The sequence below is a fragment of the Colias philodice genome, chromosome 11 (genome assembly GCF_061535455.1).
Source record: "Colias philodice isolate Cphi_HAF_F1 chromosome 11, ilColPhil1 Martin Lab GWU primary, whole genome shotgun sequence".
Lineage (NCBI taxonomy): Eukaryota > Metazoa > Arthropoda > Insecta > Lepidoptera > Pieridae > Colias > Colias philodice.
In genome coordinates this window covers 10748274-10770055 of record NC_143096.1, presented here as the reverse complement: position 1 = coordinate 10770055, position 21782 = coordinate 10748274, and the positions used below count along the sequence as shown (strand labels likewise).

The 21782-nt window shown below is 31.8% G+C and overlaps 1 protein-coding gene and 1 long non-coding RNA gene across 2 annotated transcripts in view; both read left to right on the top strand.

Moving 5' to 3' along the window:
* Positions 1-21782, top strand: part of LOC149484873 (uncharacterized) — a 174955-nt gene that overhangs the window by 95829 nt on the left and 57344 nt on the right. The gene's annotated exons all lie outside the window — the stretch shown is intronic.
* Positions 1751-21782, top strand: part of LOC149484875 (cardioacceleratory peptide receptor-like) — a 59623-nt gene continuing 39591 nt past the window's right edge. Inside the window, exons 1-2 of the mRNA XM_089701202.1 lie at positions 1751-1862; positions 20347-20482. Coding sequence (XP_089557328.1) covers positions 20375-20482 — 108 coding nt within the window. The 5' untranslated portion in view covers positions 1751-1862; positions 20347-20374. The remainder of the gene's footprint in view (positions 1863-20346; positions 20483-21782) is intronic.

Below are 21782 nucleotides of genomic sequence, written 5' to 3'. Positions count from 1 at the left end.
GAAAGGACTATAACAATAAATATAATACTGATAATGATCGTGACATTATCTCAACAACCTATAGAAAAAAGTTTTGCACATATCAAGTGCAATGCCCTCTACCTAATAGGTGATTCAAACCCAACTTTTATACGCGATAGAACATTTAATTTTTATTACAAGAATTCCGGGAAATATATTGAGTTTTAAACTTCTGAATGTTGGAAGTCGGTAAATTTTTCCAAACTTGCGCCATGAAATTCGTGTGTTAGTGACATGACATAAAGTACCTACGCTAGTTTGTACCTCCGAACACGGCTGGGAAATACTTCCTGGTTTTTATTACGGAAATGTATGAAACATTTAACCCAATAATTGTAGATTGAAACCTTTTTAGGCCAAATCTTTTCGAAACCTCCCTTACTTTTTTAGCAAAAGAGGATAGGTAGTAAAGAAAAATTTAAATCTTCACAATAAAATTTGGCAATAATCACATCTATCTATACCTACTAATAATATTATAAAGCTGAAGAGTTTGTTTGTTTGTTTGTTTGAACGCGCTAATCTGGGGAACTACTGGTCCGATTTGAAAAATCCCATTTATGGAGGAAGGTTATAGGCTAATCATCACGCTACGACCAACAGGAGTGAAGCCACGGGGGTGAAACCGCGCGGAGCAGCTAGTATTATATATATTAGTATTATATATGTTCGGGTGTTAGCCCACAGCATGGCTGAGTCTGTTCCGATTGCCTAATACGTGTTTACTTTTAAGTTAAGTTAGTCTAAGTTTTTGTTGGCAATAAAGCTTTTTTTCTTTCTTTCTTTCTTTCATGTGTATTCAGTACATTTTTCTTAAACATCATAAAACATTTAAGAAGATTTACGATCACTCTTTTATGTGTTAAAAGGTTTATTTTAAGTTACTACAAGATTGAGTGAAATAAATCTCAAAACATTTAAGAAAACGTAAAAATATTTGCGTGTTCCCTTCGTAAGAATGCGTAAGCCGTAAACACTAAAAATACACTATGTAAATAACGAACATACGGATGTACATAAATATATAAATAGAATGAATACTAACATTTTTTAGATGAGTAAAAATATCTTTTTAGTTAAACTGATGATGCGCGGTAAATTTATGTCTACGCATCATAAAACATTGAAAATTGACTATTAAATTATGGAACAGTAAAACATGATTGTGTGAAGACTTTTAAAAATAGATATTACAAGGCTGATAGGTTCTAGAGTGGCGTTTAAATTTTCATAGATTGTACGAGAAATTCTTGCTGTTTTTGAATGGATTAAATTAAGCAAATATTTTCAAATATTGCTCAAAAAAATAGATAAATATTGCTAATCATAATTCACTTGTTCGTAGACCGTAGAGAATGTCATTTGCACCAAATAGATTACGCAGAAAAAAGTACCTTAGATAATAAATATCCATAACCTATTCCTCTGAAAAATTAAGGTTTACCATTTACAAAACAATTGGAATTTTATTTCAATTTTAGGGTTAACAAATACCTACCAACATAATATTTTTCTACACCAGTTAACATCAAACCAGAACGCATAGCCCAAAAGCTTGTACATACCTACAAAGCCTCTTTACAACGAATTCGTACAGCAAAAGTAATGTAGAATATATAAATAGGAAACATACAGTATAATATTATACACAATTATACAAGCAATATAATTATACAATAAATAATCGAAGTTATCGCAGGGTTTTGGCGCGTATTCTCGTAGTGGCTTCGCTGGACGACGCACGCCTGTGCTTTCGGAAGCTCCAACTTTGACGAGTGTTGTGAAGTGTGTATAACTGTTAACTGTTCAGTGATTTAGTGTTGAGAGAATTTATTTTGAGGGTGAATATTAGTTTTTAATTCAAAATAATTTATTAAGTTATAAGGTTTTTATTATTAATTTTTATGACGATTTGTGTGATGATTTTTTGGTTATTTTTAAGTGATTTATTAAATTGGTTTGGTGCACGCTAATTAAAAAACTTAATATTTAGTTACATAGATTACTTTGAATAATAAGTACTTATTTTATAGAAAATAGTAGAAAGGAAATACTAAAGCTTTAAAGTTAAAATCTCAGTGCCATGAACTTAAATTATCTAACTTCGAAAATTATTATTGTTTTACATTTTAACTATTGTGCGTTATCTAAATTTTTAGATCGTTCAACATACAAAGAGCACTTTTTATGATTTTTTTTTCTTTTAAAACCTTTATAAAATACTAAAGCTGAATAGTTATCTAATAAATTAAAGCAATTTTCGTGGAAAATCCAGCTACAAATAAAATGTCATAAAAGCACTTCAACATATAGGTTATATAAATTATGCCTTCTTATAATAATAATCATATCTATATTTTTTTTTTAATTCTAAATTTTAATTGTGAATTTAATTTAACAAAAACTTAAAATATTGAGTTTTTACTAAACTACGGGCTTAAACTAGTTATAAAATTTTATGAACAATACATTAATAATTAATGTTCTACTATGTATTTATATCTAATATAAGTGTTTCTCAAAAAAAATATCAATTCTCATAATATATTTTTTGGAATAATATCTTACAAATTTATTTAAATGCTTACAAATAATATCAAATTGCAATTAATAAAAAATCTGTAAAACCAAACTAATTAGCTTCTCAGCTGTTAGCTAGAGAAACAATTATTTACATTTTACATTACTAATACAGGTGGACAAATAATTGAAATATATTATTCATCGCGCAATCGAAAAAAGCCACTCCGAATAATTACATTCTTATTGGATTTAGTTGAAAATTAGATAGTATTTATGTCTGGTTCCTTGTAACAATTACTAGAATAATTGTATGAAAATTATTCGTACTGAGAAATTTTATAAAGAACAGAAATATTTGATAACGAGTTGAGATACGAACACACGTCTTTCGCGCGGCTTCGCCCGCGTTTTCAAAGAAAACCTGCATAGTTCCCGTTCTTGTGGGATTTCCGGGATAGAAAGTAGCTTATGTCTTATTCTGGATCTTCAGCTACCTACATAACAAATTTCATTGTAATAGGTTCAGCAGTATTTGCGTGAGGGACTAACAAACATACCTTCATCCTTCCCCATTTACACAAACTTTCGCATTTGTAATATTAGTAGGATATTGGATATTAAGGATTATTAATGGGATAATATTAGGATAGTAGGATGTGAATTCCATATAACTAAAAATTAAATATCTGTGCTTTTACTCATCTGTATTTTTGTAAGTAAAGGAAAATCCCTCTAGGAAGCTGCTGAAATTAGCGCGTATAAACTGAAGTTTATGTGTTCTTGGATTTATTCAATACCCTATTGATTGATTGATGCTAACATTTGGAGCGTTTGTTATTATAAATATAAACCAGTTTTATAATATATCTAGCTAGCTATTTAAAATACTAAGTTGATTTGTTAACGTTCTAAGAACTAAAAGTTCTGTTTCGATTAAGCTTTCATATGAATACGATAACAATACGATTTAAATATAATAATTCCTCGTTCCTCATCCATGTTAACACAATTTACCATGTACCAATAGGTAGTTATTCTTATAAAAAAAAATGTGTGCGTGTACTAGTGTACACACGTAAGAAGTGAAACTTCTTTATGACCTTATTTTTCAAGAAAATATTTACTATATGCAACTTTACAGAAATACGTCGAATCACGCGTGGTAGGGATAAGAAAAAGATGGCGCGTAACGGAAAAATGTCACGCGTAACGAAAAAATGTTACACTAAATTTTTTTCCAACCCCGATAAAGAAGTTACACTTCAATAATTCATCGTTCCTCATCCATGTTAACACAATTTACCATATACCAATAGGTAGTTATTCTTATCCAAAAATAGTCAATACTGCAGAGAGCGTTTTACGACACAGCATTTAGAAGCGAGGCAGTTTACAGTACGGCGCAGCGGTTGCGTAGCATATGGAACAACGTAGCATCATCAGCGGCCAATGGTACGGCTCGATGACGCGATGCCACGATGAGGCAGCGCGAACGCTGAGGATACGTTCGCGTTCCGTTTTACTTATTTGCAACACTCTGTTTTCAGTTTTCATAGTTGACTAGTAGCATACTGACATCTGTATGCTCACCATTACGATGCGAATGACGGACAAACTTAAAAACATACACGACGCATCTACTGAGTTACAATAATATTATACCAATTATACATATTATGTCATGTATGGCCATCCATTATTAAACATCATATCGGTTGATAATAAAAGAAACCTGTGTTGAATCTGTTCATCTATTTTTTTTAATAAAATTGACACGTAATTAAGATGTCTACGAAAGCGTATGAGAGATACACAAATACTTTCACATTTATAATATTAAATTGAATTTGATTCAGAGGGGTCGAGAAAAGTTTATTTTTTTAAATGAAAACTGTAAATAAATTCTATAAATTTTATCTGATTCAAAAAAGTAATCACAAAGTTTCTTGTTGCCTTTTTCTATAGAATTTGTTTACGGAATAAATGGTACATAATTTTCGCAATGACGTCTTTGGGTATTTAAAAACTTTTTTTTTAGTTGTCATTCCATGAAATATGAAATCCAGATGATGACATTTTCATGTTTATCAAATTTCATTTATCTGCTGAACCACGTTTGCCTTCATGATGGCTCTATGTATTCTTCCCTGTGTATTCATAAATCTTCAAAACTACGCAACGGACTTTGCTGTTTTATAATAGAGAGTGATTTAAGATAGATAAGAAGGTTTATATGTATAATTTGCATGGCAAATGGCATGGCAAAACTGCTGGCGGTAGTTCTATTAATAAGGAAACATTTAGATTTTCACAAAAAAAAATTGGTTGTCTGTAAAGTCGGTATACTGACGATAGTTGAACGTGACAACGTCTTAAGACCGATTGTGCTTCTTTGTCGCTCGTTCCGCGCTCTCGCTTGCACTTCAAGCCTTACATGGAACGCCTCAGAGCGAGGTAACGCCGCATGAGTCATGTTTTTTCGTACGCGCAATCGGCTCTATCGAATTATAAGACGTTGTCACGTCAAAATCTGTATATAAGTACCTTAGAAATGGTTATATTCTACGGTCAGTTAACATAATATAAGTATTATGTAACTTATAGTTTGATAGTTTAATTTAAACTTTGAATCACATGCTTTGAATATATTCAAGAAGTAGTGAACATACAAGTTTCATAATTTAAAAATAATCTCTGAAAAGACGAAAGAATATTTTTATAGAACCATTGTCGATCAACCGTAATGTAGCTTCAATCACCGAAAAAGAAAACAAAGTATAAAATGAAATATGACTTCGTTAAGTCCCTGTATCAACAGCATGTCCGTCGGAAATATAAATAAATTATAGACGGAAAAGGTCACGGAATCGGTTTGATACGTAGTCTAGGAGATTATGGTAAAAATATGTAGGATGTGTGTATGGGATTTATGATGGCAATGGGGTTCTTTGTAGTATATTTGTAGGGTAATATACTGCCCCTGACTGGTTTGAACGTGCATAGCTTGCAGAATTTCAAATAGGGGTTTTGTTTTTTGTTTTTACTTATTCAACACAAAAAAAAAACAATTCTTTTTCTGCTTTCGAAAGCAAGTTTAAAATTATTAAGAAATGATAATAAATATCAAGTACCTCATGAAATTTTTATAGTACCTATGTAAATACGCAGTTCGGCGAAACGCTTTCTCAATAAGGCGAAAAATATTAAATTTTTATATTCCAAAAGATTTCAAAAGCATTAATAATACTAGATTTAATATTTGACGAAAATCACCGCAGAAAATATAAAACTATTCCACGCTCTCAGACTAGGTATCTGGCTTGATTCGATATATTCCGATGTGAAGTAAGTCGGAAAATTACATATATTATTAATGTTTTTTCATGGCCATTTATATATCCGGGACTGCCCTTGACAGTGCGCCCTTGTGCCATCCTTGGCTTTAATGAGTTAAATGAGGTAGAAAGTTCTGGAAAAGTTTGTTAATGGAAACGATAATAATGCTCTATTTATTCGCTTTTTTATTTTATGATTGTTGAAATGAGTTCAACTACGCGAGACGTCGTAAAGAATAGATTTTAGGTTCATAGAGCAAAATTTTAACAAAAAGTAGCTACATTATGTATACATATATTATGTATATTAGCTCTTAAAATAAAAATGCTTTAACAATCGAACTAAAACGTGTGATTTGGGAAATTATATACCTATTAATCATACGATAAAGATCAGTTATTTCCGCTTAACGACATAAAGCATTATTTGACTAATGCCTGTGTCTAATGCACAAAGCTATTAGGAAACGATCCAGCAAATGGAGTAGGTTGAAAATATGATATAGCCATAGTTTTAAACTTCCTTTTTTATTAACTCCAGAGGTTAACCCTAAACGATACTTACGCCGGCTTTCACTGAAAATCGGATCATTGAGTCGACGTAATGGGACAAATTGAAACCATTCTGTTTCTGACAGGAATCGATGACTCAAACTGCTGTAATTTTGTTTATCATCCAGTTAATAAGGCCTTTAAGCCAAGAATGCTGAGATTAAGAGCCTTGATGTTTGTTAAGAATGAAAATTAATTAAACAAGGAACCTCAAACAAAGATCTGTGTAAGGTTGCCCTTTTGCAGACGATTTTATAATTGGTAAAATATAAGGGTACAGTTTTTGCCTTAAAAGGGATTAAATTATAATTTGGTTTTGTTTCAAAGTCTATTAACGCTTCTTTAACTTGTTTTGTTTTAGCCTTTGAATTTACAATTTTGGATTCATATAAAATTGACTGACATGTGACATTAACATCACAGAATATTCTGAACCACTTTTTCAGAATGAAAAGGTTGTCGAAATTCTGACGACTACCTACATATTTAACACAAATTCCTAAATTATTAAAATTATAAGGTTGAATTCAAATTAATCTCGTAGAACAAACAAACTAAAGAACTATAACTACAATCGAAAAGGTTTCTTATTATTTTTCGCTGAAAACAGTCTATTTGTCCCGATTCTGTCGCTCATATAATACTGAGTCTAGTATCTTATCTAAGCATAAAGAAAACAAAAGTTCTATAACACTTTTGTCAAGGAAAATAAAAGTCTTATTTCCCATTCCTAGATATAATCGTATGCAAAGTTTTTCTAGACCATGTGACGTCATTGGAAAAGTCAGGAGCGACAAACAGTTGCTGTATTTTGTAATATGTTTGTTATTTTATACCTAGATTAAATTGAATGTAAATAAGAAATAATACGTTTTTAGATTATGGTTGAACTGAAAACTGGTACTATGTTACAGAAAATTTCAGTAAACTTAGTTAACCAAAAGCTTTACAATAGTGTTGAAGAATGGAATCCAAATTAAGATACATAACACCTACCTATATATTGTTTATTTTACAGCAAAAATGTATGAATATAAATGGGACATATATCACTAAAGACGCAATTATGCGTCTAAAATTAATTCATTCAAAAATAAGTTTTTATATCGGTCACGACGACGACCCATGAGCTTGAAACCTAAAATTTAATTTTAGCAAAATACTAGCGCAAATTGGTCATTTCTATATATTAACAATAATTTTTACACGGACGAAAATATATTATTTTTTTCACATCCGTTAAATACGAATGTTCCTACATAATCTTATTCAAATACACAACCTTATAATATTATAAAATATATAAAATTGTATTTTCGCCTTTAAAACTTTCCACTATAAAGTTGACAATAAGAGAATGTTAAATCTCATACAATTACTTACTTTGATTGGACATAAAAGCAGGCAAGCGTAATTACACACAGTTAGCAGTGGTTTATATACTATCGGCTAATTAACTTGTGAATTACGGTAATACATAGTGGAGCAATTTTCATTAGATTTGACCTTGAACTTACTTTTTTTTGTATCTTTTGAATGTATTTTAACTATAAATAAAAATGTGAAAAATGAGATGCCGCGCATAACTTCTACAGTTCTACTACGTCTTCACTAAAAGGTTATTTTTTTTGTGTTTGTTTTGTCCGAATAACTTGTTGTGAGAATATCATCTAGTTGGATATATATTTTATTTTTTAGATTTGGCCTTGAATATTACTCGTATCATCTAATAGAAGATTAGTAATTTTGCTTTATACCCACTCTTAATATCCACCAATCTCCTTATGAAGTTTTCTCTTTTGCGTTCATCTGTTAACATCGAACCTATGAAATTTCCACTTCTTTTTCATCTGCTAACCACTGCACTAAGGATCCGATTCTGATCTTTGGTACTCACGTACGTAGGGGCAATATTGGAACAATCTCGGTTGATCGGCGGTCGGAGCAATTTCAGTTGTTCTCTAAATTGCCCCTGCTTGCCTATACACATCACAATTAAGGGACCAATTTCAAAATTGCCCCTGCTGCAGATACGTGAGTAGCCGGTTTAATACAATTTAAAGAAATATAATAATGAAAACATTAAAATTAATATCGCAATAGGTTTCAAGTCTTTGAACATTTTATGAAGTTAGTAAGAGTTCTATGTAAGTAATTTGCCTAAATAATTGGACTAACTTTACATGCTTTTAATACGGTTTTCGTAAAAGCAAAATTGAAACATACCTAATGGATAAGTTAGTTATTACATTTAAGTAAATTTGGTTCTACAAGTAGATACTTCTAACAAGAATAACCTTATTTTCTTACTAATTTTACAAAAGTGGAAGTTTGTGAGGATGGTTGGCTAATAATATGTGTATGTATGTTTGTTCCTCTTTCACGGAAAAACAACTACACAACTAACAACAACAAACTTGACAGTGTTGTAGCTTATGTAACTGAGCAACACATCTATACAGCTAAACAAAAAAAAAACCCGTGGAGCACAGCTAGTAAGATATATAGAAGTACTAGCTTTTGCACGCGGGTTTGTCCCAGCATGCCTCATCTCACGAAATAGATAAATAATATTTATCTAATATTCGCAGGGCCATTTATCAATGAAACGCACGGATGGAGTGCATACAATTATTTATAGATAACTGTTATCGTGGAATTCTACTGAATCTATTTATAGTTCATGTCAGCAAAAGTGCAATTTTATATGAGGATACAATATGAACAATTGTAACAATAATGGTGAAAATCAATCCTCTGGAGTGGAAATATTTCAATATGAAAATCTATTATGAAACTTCCAACATTACAGGAATGCTTAACCAACGTCTAAATAAATTAAGTTATATTTTTTTATTCATAGCATTTTAATATTATGTAGGTATTATATTCCAGAGAAAAAATGTCTGAGACGGTATTTTGGAACGTGCCTAGCGGCAACGCAACGTAGGGTTTAAGTCCCGCCTAACAATCTAATTATTTTCTAAAGTAATATTGGTATGAGAAATATATTTTAACACAAATAAACGTGGATAAAAAATTTAAAGGTAATACCTTTAAATTTTTTATTTATTATTCAAAATATATACTCAACATACTTCGTCATTACATATTTTTAACATTTACCACCGATTCGGAAAGCAGGATCTATGGAGAAGAAACGGCAAGAAACTCCATAGTTTTAAAATCATGTCAATATTATGATTTAATTTTACGTAATATATATCTACACTAGCTTTCCGCCTGCGGCTTCGCCCGCGTTTTCAAAGAAAAACCCGCATAGTTCCCGTTCCCGTGGGATTTCCGGGATAAAACCTAGCCTATGTTACTCGTGGATAATGTAGCTTTCGAATGGTGAAAGAATTTTTAAAATCGGTCCAGTAGTTTATGAGCCTATTCATTACAATCAAACAAACAAACAAACAAACAAACAAAGTTTTCCTCTTTATAATATTAGTTTAGATGTAGATAATATATTCGAAGTGTCTAGTCGTCCGCTAAACGGATGAATAAAATAAATTAGTCGTCCGATTACCGGATGAATAAAATAATTTAATCGTCCGATTACCGGATGAATAAAATAATTTAATCGTCCGATTATTCGGATTAATAGATAACCTTTTAACACTAAAGCTAGTTGGGTTGGACTAAAGCAAAGGGGGCGCAGGACTTAGAAAATTTTTGATGGAGTTGGTGTCATTATAACACCTATTTATTATTATTTTATCGTAAAGATTACGCTAATACAGGGTGTCCCGCTATTGGTATACTAAGCGCGAAGGAACTTGTAGTTTTGCATACACTGATCACGTAAAAAATACTTTTAAAAAAAATTACGTCCAAAATTTTTTGCTAAATTTTTCCTGAAAATCCATGTTTTCTTCTCTAGCTTAGCGCAGCCGGCATATACCGCTTCTCTAATATGAGCATTTTATCTATGAAAACATAATCTTAAACGATAGCTCACGTGCTGGTGGCAAAGTTGGGCGGCTCGCTTGTTATGGGTGTACACATAGAGTTTTAAGAATTCATCTATTTGAAAAAAAAATGCGTCTGGAATTTTTTAATTATTTTTTACGTACTCAGCGTATGCAAAACTATAACCTCCTTTGAGCTTAGTATACCAACAGTGGGACACCCTGTATAAGCATGTTTTATAGGAACAACTTTTCTATAAAATCAAAAATGGCCGAGATATTCGCCCTTAATTCGTAAGGTTAGGTTTAGGTTAGGTTAGCCTTTAGGTTAGGTTAGGTTAGGTTTCTTAAAAAAAAACTACACAGAGATAGGAGCCCCGCGAAGCGGGGCTCCGTCGACGCGCAAAAAAATAATCAAGTTTAGGTTAGGTTAGTCGTTAGGTTAGGTTAGGTTAGGTTTCTTAAAAAAAAAACTACACAGAAATAGGAGACCCGCGAAGCGGGGCTCCGTCGACGCGCAAAAAAATAATCAAGTTTAGGTTAGGTTAGGTTAGGTTAGGTTTCTTAAAAAAAAAACTAAACAGAAATAGGAGCCCCGCGAAGCGGGGCTCCGTCGACGCGCAAAAAAAAATCAAGTTTAGGTTAGGTTAGGTTTCGCGGGGCTCCGTCGACGCGCAAAAAAAAATCAAGTTTAGGTTAGGTTAGGTTAGGTTAGGTTTCTTAAAAAAAAACTACACAGAAATAGACGCGCAAAAAAAATCAAGTTTAGGTTAGGTTAGGTTAGGTTAGGTTTCTTAAAAAAAAAACTACACAGAAATAGGAGCCCCGCGAAGCGGGGCTCCGTCGACGCGCAAAAAAAAAATCAAATACCAACGTGTGCCCTCCTCCCCCCTCCTCCCCCCACAAAAAACCTATAATACGTGCGGCAGTTCTCTAAAGAAACCCCGATAACCTAACTATACATATAGATAAATAGATGTTATCGGACGATTAAATTATTTTATTCATCCGGTAATCGGACGACTAATTTATTTTATTCATCCGTTTAGCGGACGACTAGCTTTGTCCTAATATATTATACCAAAATAACTTTTACGCATTCATTTACCTACTAAATAACTTTCACAGTTCAACCGCAAATAATTTTCAAACTAATCTTCTTATATATAAAAATGAATCGCAAAATGTGTTGGTAAGCGCATAACTCGAGAACGGCTGAACCGATTTCGATAATTCTTTTTTTATTATATTCCTTGAAGTACGAGGATGGTTTTTATGTAGAGAAAACGTAAATATGTACCACGGGCGAAGCCGGGGCGGACCGCTAGTCTTATATATAAAAATGAATCGCAAAATGTGTTGGTAAGCGCATAACTCGAGAACGGCTGAACCGATTCCAATAATTCTTTTTTTATTATATTCCTTGAAGTACGAGGATGGTTCTTACGTAGAGAAAACGTAAATATTATGTACCACGGGCGAAGCCGGTGCGGACCGCTAGTATCTAGATAGATATCTATCAGGTATACAGATAGGTATCTATCTACCAAAAACTGATACCAAACTGTAAATCAAGCAATATTTCTGCTACATCAAACTGTTTGTTCCATCAAGCTCTGTCACAACAAACATTGCTATTATATGAATATATTTGCCCTCAGCCAACGCAGCACTATGTGACTTCAGATCAGATTGCTACTGTTTATCTGTTCAATATTAATGCTTTCTTCTGTTTCTATTAATTTATGAGTCATCATACAAATTGCACTTTTCTTAATCATAAATTCATATGTGAATCTTAATCCAGTAAAAAGGATCAACTCGAGCTCAAAGGTTTATTCTTTCCTCCTTGTTTAAAATGTTTAAGGAAGAATTAACAATGAGGAGGTAACATCTGTTTGGAATGCAGAAAATGGTCAAGAAGGATACTTGCTCTTTTCAAGGCACCAATACTATAAAATGTATTATATTAATTTATGTAATGTATTAATTATGTAAGGTATAAAGTAACGCTTTGAAATGTCTACTATAGAATTTACCTTAGAAAATAGATTTTAAAAAGTTGTATAGACTATCGCTTAAACTAAATTTTACCTTTGATATTTTTACAAAACTTAAATTTAAAATATTTCGTGAAAACTATGCACAAGAATGTAAGAAATCTTTTTAATAAAACACCAACGACGAAAACTTCCATAATGTGGTCGGCATTAGCAGCCAACGTCTAAGTTATGAAGGCGACAAATTGAATTTTTTTGTTCACCACAAAGTCCCTTTTGTTGATTGTTTTAACAAATACGTGATTAATGAGTTAGTGCCCAGATTTTTCATGCATTTGAACAAATATTTTATTTTTAGGTAACTCTTTGACCACCTTCATGTTCATATTAATAATCTATCTACTACTTGATCAGCCCAATCTGTCTGTAAGCGGCACAGACAAAATATTAATCAGTACTAACTGAATCAATTTCAACATAACAAGGTACAAAATATGATATAATTAAATATTTAAAAATAAGCTCTATAAATATAGAATTTAAATCAGAGATTCAGGATCGGAAATCATTTGATAATAATTAATGTTTTACTTAGAAAACAATCTAAACAATATTATTGACTCCACTCGTGGTTTTACGAATATTCACTGTTCATCGCACATGGTAAATTAAAAAATAAACAGTGATTAAGAAATTACCTGATTAACCCGTTACAGACCCTTTGGAAACTTTGTTATGTTACAGCTGACCAATCTTAATATATATAAATCTCGTGTCACAATGTTTGTCCTCAATGGACTCCTAAACCACTTAACCGATTATAATAAAATTCGCACACCATGTGTAGTTCGATCCAACTTGAGAGAAAGGATAGTTTAAACATGTAGGTACCACGGGCGAAGCCGGGGCGGACCGCTAGTAATTTATTATGGTCGAGAAATATGTTCTTGAGTCACACCTTCCATCTTCCTCATCTCTTCTCTATATAGGTATATAAATTCTCGTGTCACAATATTAGTTACCATACTCCTCCAAAACGGCTGGACCGATTCTCATGAAATTTTCTGTGCATAACGGGTAGGTCTGAGAATAGGACAACATCTATTTTTCATACCGCTTAATGATAAGAGTAAGGCAGAACAATCTTTGCCGGGACAGCTAGTAAGTTCTAATAAAATAATAAATATATCAACATTTCACAATAACACACGATGACAAGATAGTACAAAATTAACTAAATAACAGTATCTCATACGTAAAATTAATTGCGTCGAGACAATTATTATTCTATTCGTGTTCAAGATCTCGCATTTCGTACGTTATGTATTGGTAATTTGAAACAAGGAAGTGTTAATTATTATGAAATATAAACGTTCACTTAGAGTTGTGGCTTTTGTTTCGTCTCTTGTGATTTGTGAATATGGTTTTGATAAATGTATGAAATAGTTATAAATAGATTGAGAACTATTTATGGAAAAAAGATTTATGTCAGTGTGTAGGTATTCCAATCTATTATTAGATTTTCTTTTACGTATACTAAAACGTACTAACTTATATTACGTAACTTAATATTAATTTTGCTGTAAAAAATATAGTTTATTTTAAAGCTTAATTCATTTAAAATTTCCCAAATTACAAGAAAAGAAGCAAAGGTAATCATATCAATTAAACACTCAGCATTACAAGTTGTTTGAACACCCAAAAATAAATACGAAAAGTAGCGAAATTCTATTTCAAATAACATTTAAAAGTGAATTTATTTCGTAATTGACCTTGAAGCTCCCGTAAATTGCCCCAAGCTGTTTATCTCCGAAGAAATTTCGAGTTAATGTTTAACTTAATTCCTTAAGGTGAGAAAAAGTTACTGCCTCATAACAATTTACGTTTAGTTAACAATTTTCCAAGCTTTTAAATTACTTTTCTAGTTTAGATGTTGTAAATGATTTATTGATAAAAAAAGTTATGCCAGTGATTTATAAGTGGTTGAGTCGGAACTGAAAGAAAAATCTGCATATTCATTTAATTTTTCTTAAATAACTGTTATATTCTATCATGATTTATTTTTTGTTTAACATTTTAATGAGACGCCAATATATTTTATCCGCAACTAAACCTTATACCTCACAAATCTACGATACACATGGTGAGGTTTTTTATTAGAACCCTTTATTTCTTTATGTATTTAGCAGAGTGGGCAAACGAGTTTACAAGTCCCCTGAAGGCAAGAGAATATTACCGCGCAATACAAAGATAAGCATCTACCAAAGCTTCTGTACAATTGTTGCCAAAATTATGATTTACCCAAGCATCCATGAGCAAAATATTATAATCTCTTTATATTTCACTGAAGCGCAACAAAACCTTTCTAAACCATTGAGATAATATTACTACGTATGGAGGAGACACCACGAACAAAATCTGTGCGCCATTTTTTTGCTCTAACTAAGTTTTAAAAATTATTATCTAGTTAGGTACTTAACGATGAAAGTTATTCCTTTGCACTTTTCCGTATTATTTGTATTATTTGTGCAATATCGTAACACACACGAAGGCATGTTTGATGCGTTTCACTTTAAAACCATTAAAAAATACCGCTCAACATACGTCACATGACGTATGTTGAGTGGAACATAAGTGATTTAGGCGGTGTCGTCTCCATATTAATATTATCTCAATGTTCTAAACTATACAATTCAGACAACAAACTTTAGAAGCACTATTTTCCAGTTTAACAAATCAAATTATGAGAACGATAGAACCGGCACAAACCAGATCCCGCCTACGGAAAGCAGTAATTCCTTGCTATAGTAATCCCGTTGGGATGAGATACTTCCAAGTCCTTCCTTAACGCTCAGCCACAGTGGCTTACACAAATTTGCACTCTGCATTATAACTTTAAACTTGCCTCATTATCATGCGATAATGTTCCCGTTAGTGGATTGAGTTTATGATCCAAACTTTTGGATACCTTTAGTTTGCTTTGTGATTTTATGCTAATTTCCAGATAAGGTTTAGGCTGATTTATTATTCGAAACTGTTTTTATTGGGAAAGTCAAAAAGGTTAACTAAAAACTGTTTTCTAACCTTATTAATTCTGATTTTTATGCAGAATTGGGTACAAGCTACTATTTCATTGTAAACGAATAATTTTCGATTTCGATTTTTTGATTTTTTTCTCGACATTTAAAAGCTTATCATAATAAGTAGAATGTTAATATTATCACACCGACTTGAGATGATGATGGTTAGATGAAAAGAAACGAAAAGCGTTCATAGATGTTCTGTTAAACATTGTTTTGGGAACCCATGAAATATTAAACACCCACACTGGAATCTAATATTTGGTATGTTTTAATAAGCAACATCTACCTTTTCAGAGTACAGTTCAACCATAATGCAAAAAGAAGGCTCCTAATTATATTTCAAGCGAAAAGTTTACATTTCCATTTTCTTGATTGCGTAATTTGAAAAGTCAGTCAGTTATTTGTCATTTTTGGACCCTTCTTAAGGGACATGGTGTTTGTCACTGATTAATTACATGAATCGGATTTTATTGTAAAAGCTTAAGAATTTTAGACAAGGATGTGGGTCAAGCTAAATTCTCGTGTCATGGTATTGGCCCGGAAATGTGTCGGATGTTTATTTTAACTAATGAGAAATTAGAAATTGTATGTAAGGAGCAAATCAGGAGAGAATATAGCTATTGCAGAAGTATTTTTGAAGTAAAACTGTTCGTGAAGGCGCGTTGAGAGTAAAATTTCAAGGTTCAGTCATGGCAATACCGCCACGTCATGGAGATGGCAACGATTTTGATATCTTTGAATCTTGCCAAAGAAGTTTCACTTCTGACACGTGTTCTTGGCACAAACCTTAGAGCATTTAATGCTCTAAGGCACAAACGGTCTTTTTTGTTTTGTATTTCTTTTTCTATGTATCTGCTTTTTTACAGACTAGATATAACACTTAATATTTCGCACGAATTTCCCAAATTGGATTACAGTTAGTCCTCCGAATCACTTTACCACATTAAGAATACCGAGGCACAAGGAACTTAATTCCTTGAAATGAGATTTTGTTTCCCTTGACCTTGTAGACACTGGGTTTACGATACATTTAATTTGTTATATTACGCACTAGGTACTTCTTCAGACATTGCCTGAAAACGTTGACTTATTGTGATCCTTTGAAGTCCTTGCCTTTGAAGTTATTAAGAAAAGTTTATTAAGTAAACCATTGAGAAAAGGGCAAGAATGGATAAGAATGAAATCTATTTATATCTTAAGATTCATAATTAAAATTATAAATAACATAAATACCTTCTGTTCATCGTTTCCTCGAGAATTTATTTTTAGAAAATCGAAACCCTGAAAATCCAATTACACTTTCTTCCTAATTAATTATCCAAAATAATAAAAATAATTTTGTTGGTTCTTTTAAATATTTTTTATGAGTTATTTACAAGTTGTTAATTTTTTGTTAAAAAAATTCTGACATTTATTAAAAAAGTAGGAGCTAAAAGAAAAGCAATTGTAACCCACCTGTTAACACAGGGTCTCGCAAATTTGATCGACTGTATTAAGTACTTTGTATATCGGCTCCCGAATCGCTGTCAGATTGATTGATTATCCAATTTTAATTTCAGCGAAATTGAACCTTAAATCCAATGTAGAAAGGATGCAAATGATAAAACAACAGATACCATCTGCTCATGGCTATTGACGAATTTGAATATTTTATACAGCGGCATATTGATGAGAACATCTGAAAGAGGAATTTTTTTGTTACATTAGATTGTTTTGTTTTGACAGTCCTAAAATAATTGTGGCTATATTTTACAGAATATCTTTAGACACACAATTAAAAAAAAGAGATTACTTAATTAGTCTTAACTCTAAGCTATGAGATAGTACCTACCTAATTCTTTTAAATTTGCCTAATTTTATCTCCCAACAATTCCTATAAATTCCATAGCAAAACGAACAAAAGTATTGTTTTAATAAATTTTTACGGCGCCAAATGTCATTCCTTCGGGTTAGTTGCCTGTGTAAATTGTACGAACAAAATAATAAACTCACCTAAGAAAAATATTATCGAGCAAAACCATTCCATTATGAGCGTTCGTATCCACATTCAGTTTTATGTTGGTTTTATGTCAGAATCCATCCTTTGCGATGTGAAGAATTTTCTCATGTTAACTATTTAGCATAAATATTTACGGGCATAGTTTTGGAAATCTTTTCTCTCTGCTTGTTATTACTATTTATAGGCAATATTCTTGGGTACAATGTGGCAAATATTATTATTTCTGGAATTCAGTTGCTGAATTGAAATATGCCTTTAAATCAATACTACCCTTGGTCTTATCTCTTGGTATATATGGTTATCTGTAAAGTAAATATTTAACTGGCCTGCTCGCTTCGGAGTCTCCAATGTATTTGTCGGATTCTGGAGCCCTATAAGATAAATTTTCTAAGACTATTACTTCATAGTCAGAAGTTCTGAGCCCCTTTTTCCGAATGCCATATCCATGACTACAGAAATATGAAATTGCTAGAATTTTCTAGGAACACATTTGAGAGCAGTGGTCTTAAGACGTAATATTTTGATAAGACGGGTGTAGAAGATAGTATTAGATAATACAGAGTATGTAAATGCCCTAGACGTAAGCAGGGCGATGACACAGCTTTATATGTTATGTGGAGAGGAAAAAACTACGCTCTTGGTCATAAGTTAAGAGTTGTTTTTATTAAGAACTTGAGCTGAATATTTTTGTTTCCTTACTCGTTATGATATCAGGAATTAATAAACTTATACACAAGTTATTGAAGTGAATCATCAGTTTGGAAGTTTCATTACATTTTTTATGATATGTTAGAAATAATAAAGCCGATAGTAGATTTGTGATTAAGAAGCTTAAAGTTTTGATCTCGATTGCTGTTATTAAAATGGGATTTTACTCAGTCTTTCTATATTGATTGAATGATGAGAATTCTTTCTACACAAAACACAACGAAATCCTATCGAAGCTTACTACTAAAAGCAATTCGTCACAAGTGTGGAATCTTATAGATATCCAATGCTATTGTAGATTACCACTATACGTCTCTCGATACAGACGCTTGACGAAAACCCTTTTTATACCGACTTTAAAAAAGGAGGAGGTTCTCAATTCGACTGTTTCTTTTGTTTGTTATAAACTTTTACCTGGATGAAGCGATTTTAATGATTTTTTTTTTCATATGAAAGCTTGTGCCTTCTGTATCTTATTTAAATTTGATCTAGTTCCGACAATTTGCAGGCGGTTTAGTTTTGTTAAAAATAATAATATCGAGATGAAAAGACTTCATCAACGGTCCTAATTAAATTTTTGGGCCCCAAATTTCTGTTAAGCCCGTTTATTTCATTAAAATAAGGAAAGGGTAGCATTGTGGCGAGGATTAGCCGGGTTTTAATAAAAGGTTGAGATAACAACTGATAACTAGCTCATTGTGTTATGTAATTGTATGTTTATGTTATGTTTGTTTTAGTTTTGACAAAACTTGCTTAGGCTATAGCCACTTTCTAACACTTCTACGCAAAATTCAAGACACACGGAACAAAATTCACGGTACACGGGCTTATTTGAAATTTGAATTACCTTAGGTATTACCTTTTTTTACTTTTGTGTGTTAACATACGTACAGTGTAATTAAATTAAATAATTTTTATTTATATCCTATAATCGATGTCTACATAACAATTAGGTAATCTAAGTATTTTTTTGCAAAAATCATTAACAACTTTAAAACTTACATTTGAGGTATTTTGAACCGGACAGACGTCTTTAATAATCTCAAACTTCTTTCGCACACTTGGCAAGCTTGGTGGATTATGGCCTGTACCCTTATAGGAGGCCCGTGTCCCAGTGGGAAAATTCAACATATGATATGGAACGTACAATTTATATTGTACTAGTGGTCCGCCCCGGCTTCGCCCGTGGTACCTACATGACGTTTAAACTATCCTATCTCTCAAGTTGGATCAAACTGCACATGGTGTGCGAATTTTATTATAATCGGTTAAGTGGTTTAGGAGGCCATTGAGGACAAAAATTGTGACACGAGATTTATATACTTATATTAAAATTTATCAGAAGAATCTTACAACCAAAAATAATGAGAATTACAACATGTAAGTAACACGATTGAATCACTGATGTACTTACATACTTACCCCGTCTAATCCGAAGCAATTCGTTCAACTCGATACAGTAAATGGTTACTTCGGATTGTGTGTAATAAGCATTACATTCTACCAATCTGTTTCGATTTGAATCGAACGACATTATAGATTATAGAATTGGATTGTTAGTTCAATGATCGTGTGTGATTTTTTTGTCTGTGAAATTAAAAATACAATTATAATACATTTAAATTACATTTATTATTGGTGGACATTCTGGAAGTCAAATTTCGCGCATAAAATAATATTTGGGAAGGAAATTGGTTATGAAAACGAATTCGTTCAAGGAGAAAAGGCCAAGGAATAGAATTAAGAGAAAAGCAATAAAACAATTTATATCAAACCAAATAGTTCAATTACCTATTAATTATAGTATGTAAATAAAATACATATTGACGTAAATCGTTAATTAATAAAATATACCAAATATAGGCTATAGTTCAAATAAGGTAATATTTGATCCAAATAAAAATAGAAACTCACCATTTGAGATTTCTGCTATTTTACTTTTATGATTGTAATTTCATTTAAAAATACAAAATATATAGACACTGCCTTAATCGTAGTACACTGATTATTATTATTTCCAAGGCACATTCTCGAGGCCAAATTAAAATTCTAAACAACATCCAAAACATCCAAACTAAGAAATAGGGCTGTCACACTGACCTTATTAAATTCCAAATTTGAAATTAAATTTTCTGTGGACAGTAGAAAGAGCAACAGGAAATTACCCGGACATAGATAAACATTGCCTTAATGATATTTCGTCCACAGATAATCAAGGGACAAAATGTGAAGCGGCATGGAAGAGGTGGGGTGCGACAACTGCAGTCTGTTTTTGGACGAAAATGATACATACTATGGGAATACGACGAGCAATGTTACCATCAACAAATTTTATTTCTACCAGGTACATATATAGTTTTATTGTTGTGTAAATTATTTAAAAAATTGTTTTGTTAATACCTATAAAATATGGTTTATGATTTATCGAAATAAAAAGTACAAGCATAATGAAAAAAATGTTTTTAGGATGAATATTGTTTTTCGTCAATAATAATTGTTGTAGTTGCTTAATATTATAGTAGGTATGACAACTTTAGTAGACTTGTAGTTTCCACTATTTTTTTTAGCCATAAGCTTTATAAAGCTTCGTGTTTTCACGAATTTATTATTTTCTTTAAAAATGTTGTAAACTACTCACTTATGTAAATATTATCTGGCTCATTTGGCAAGCAAAAACTTACGCTAACACTATAGATTTAGACATAAAAGTCACTTAAATTTCGTCGTCTTATGCATTATGGAGACGACACCTTCGTATATTCAATTTTAAACTGTATAATTGAGCGATAAAGTTCATAATTGCCTGTTTAAACGTCAAATGTTCCTTAGAGATCCTCACTCGGGTTCCAATTAATTGTTTGAGAGACCACTGAAGTATGGGTCTAGACACAGTATTCTAATCTTGTTTAAATACGTATAATTTTACAAACTACACGCACTAATTTGTGGTAGTAATAATTTTATGTTATTAACAAGAATCACTTAATTGGTTGAAGTGCAGTGCATCAAGCACTACACAAGCTTTATTGAATAAAATAGTAGTATTTAATTGATTTTGATACCATCATCCCTTTATTTGTACTAGAATAGACAATGATTCTTATGATGGGGAAATATTAAATTTATTGCGTTTTATGGACAGTTTTTAATCCACTGCTAAAGTATGGGTTTGTTTATTTCAATATAATTTTAATAGTTGATTTCCATCCGGATCAAACCATCTCTCTTTTACTATAAGACCGCATCGCTAATTCCCAAATACATCCGCTATTTTGTTTACTAAATCTACAACTCAATAGTTTACGACGTAGTAAGTCAAGTCAATGATCCATAGGTACAACTTTCAAGTCAATTTATTCGTTGAAGATTGCTTGCTAACTGCACTGGGGCGTTATTATGCAAAACTTTACCCTCTTATAATTTACAACAGAAAACCATTAACGTTAGCCCGTTATTCAAATTCTTTTCAGTTCACTTTAAATTGCATTATGAGGATCGTGTCATGGAATAAATATTTAATCTCGACTTAACGCTTGAATGGAAAATAAGGAACGAAAATGTTTTGTTTTCAATTTCTTTAGAACAAAACATAAAATAATTTTTCAATTAGAAAACATAATAGTTAGAACATTTTTTTATACAAG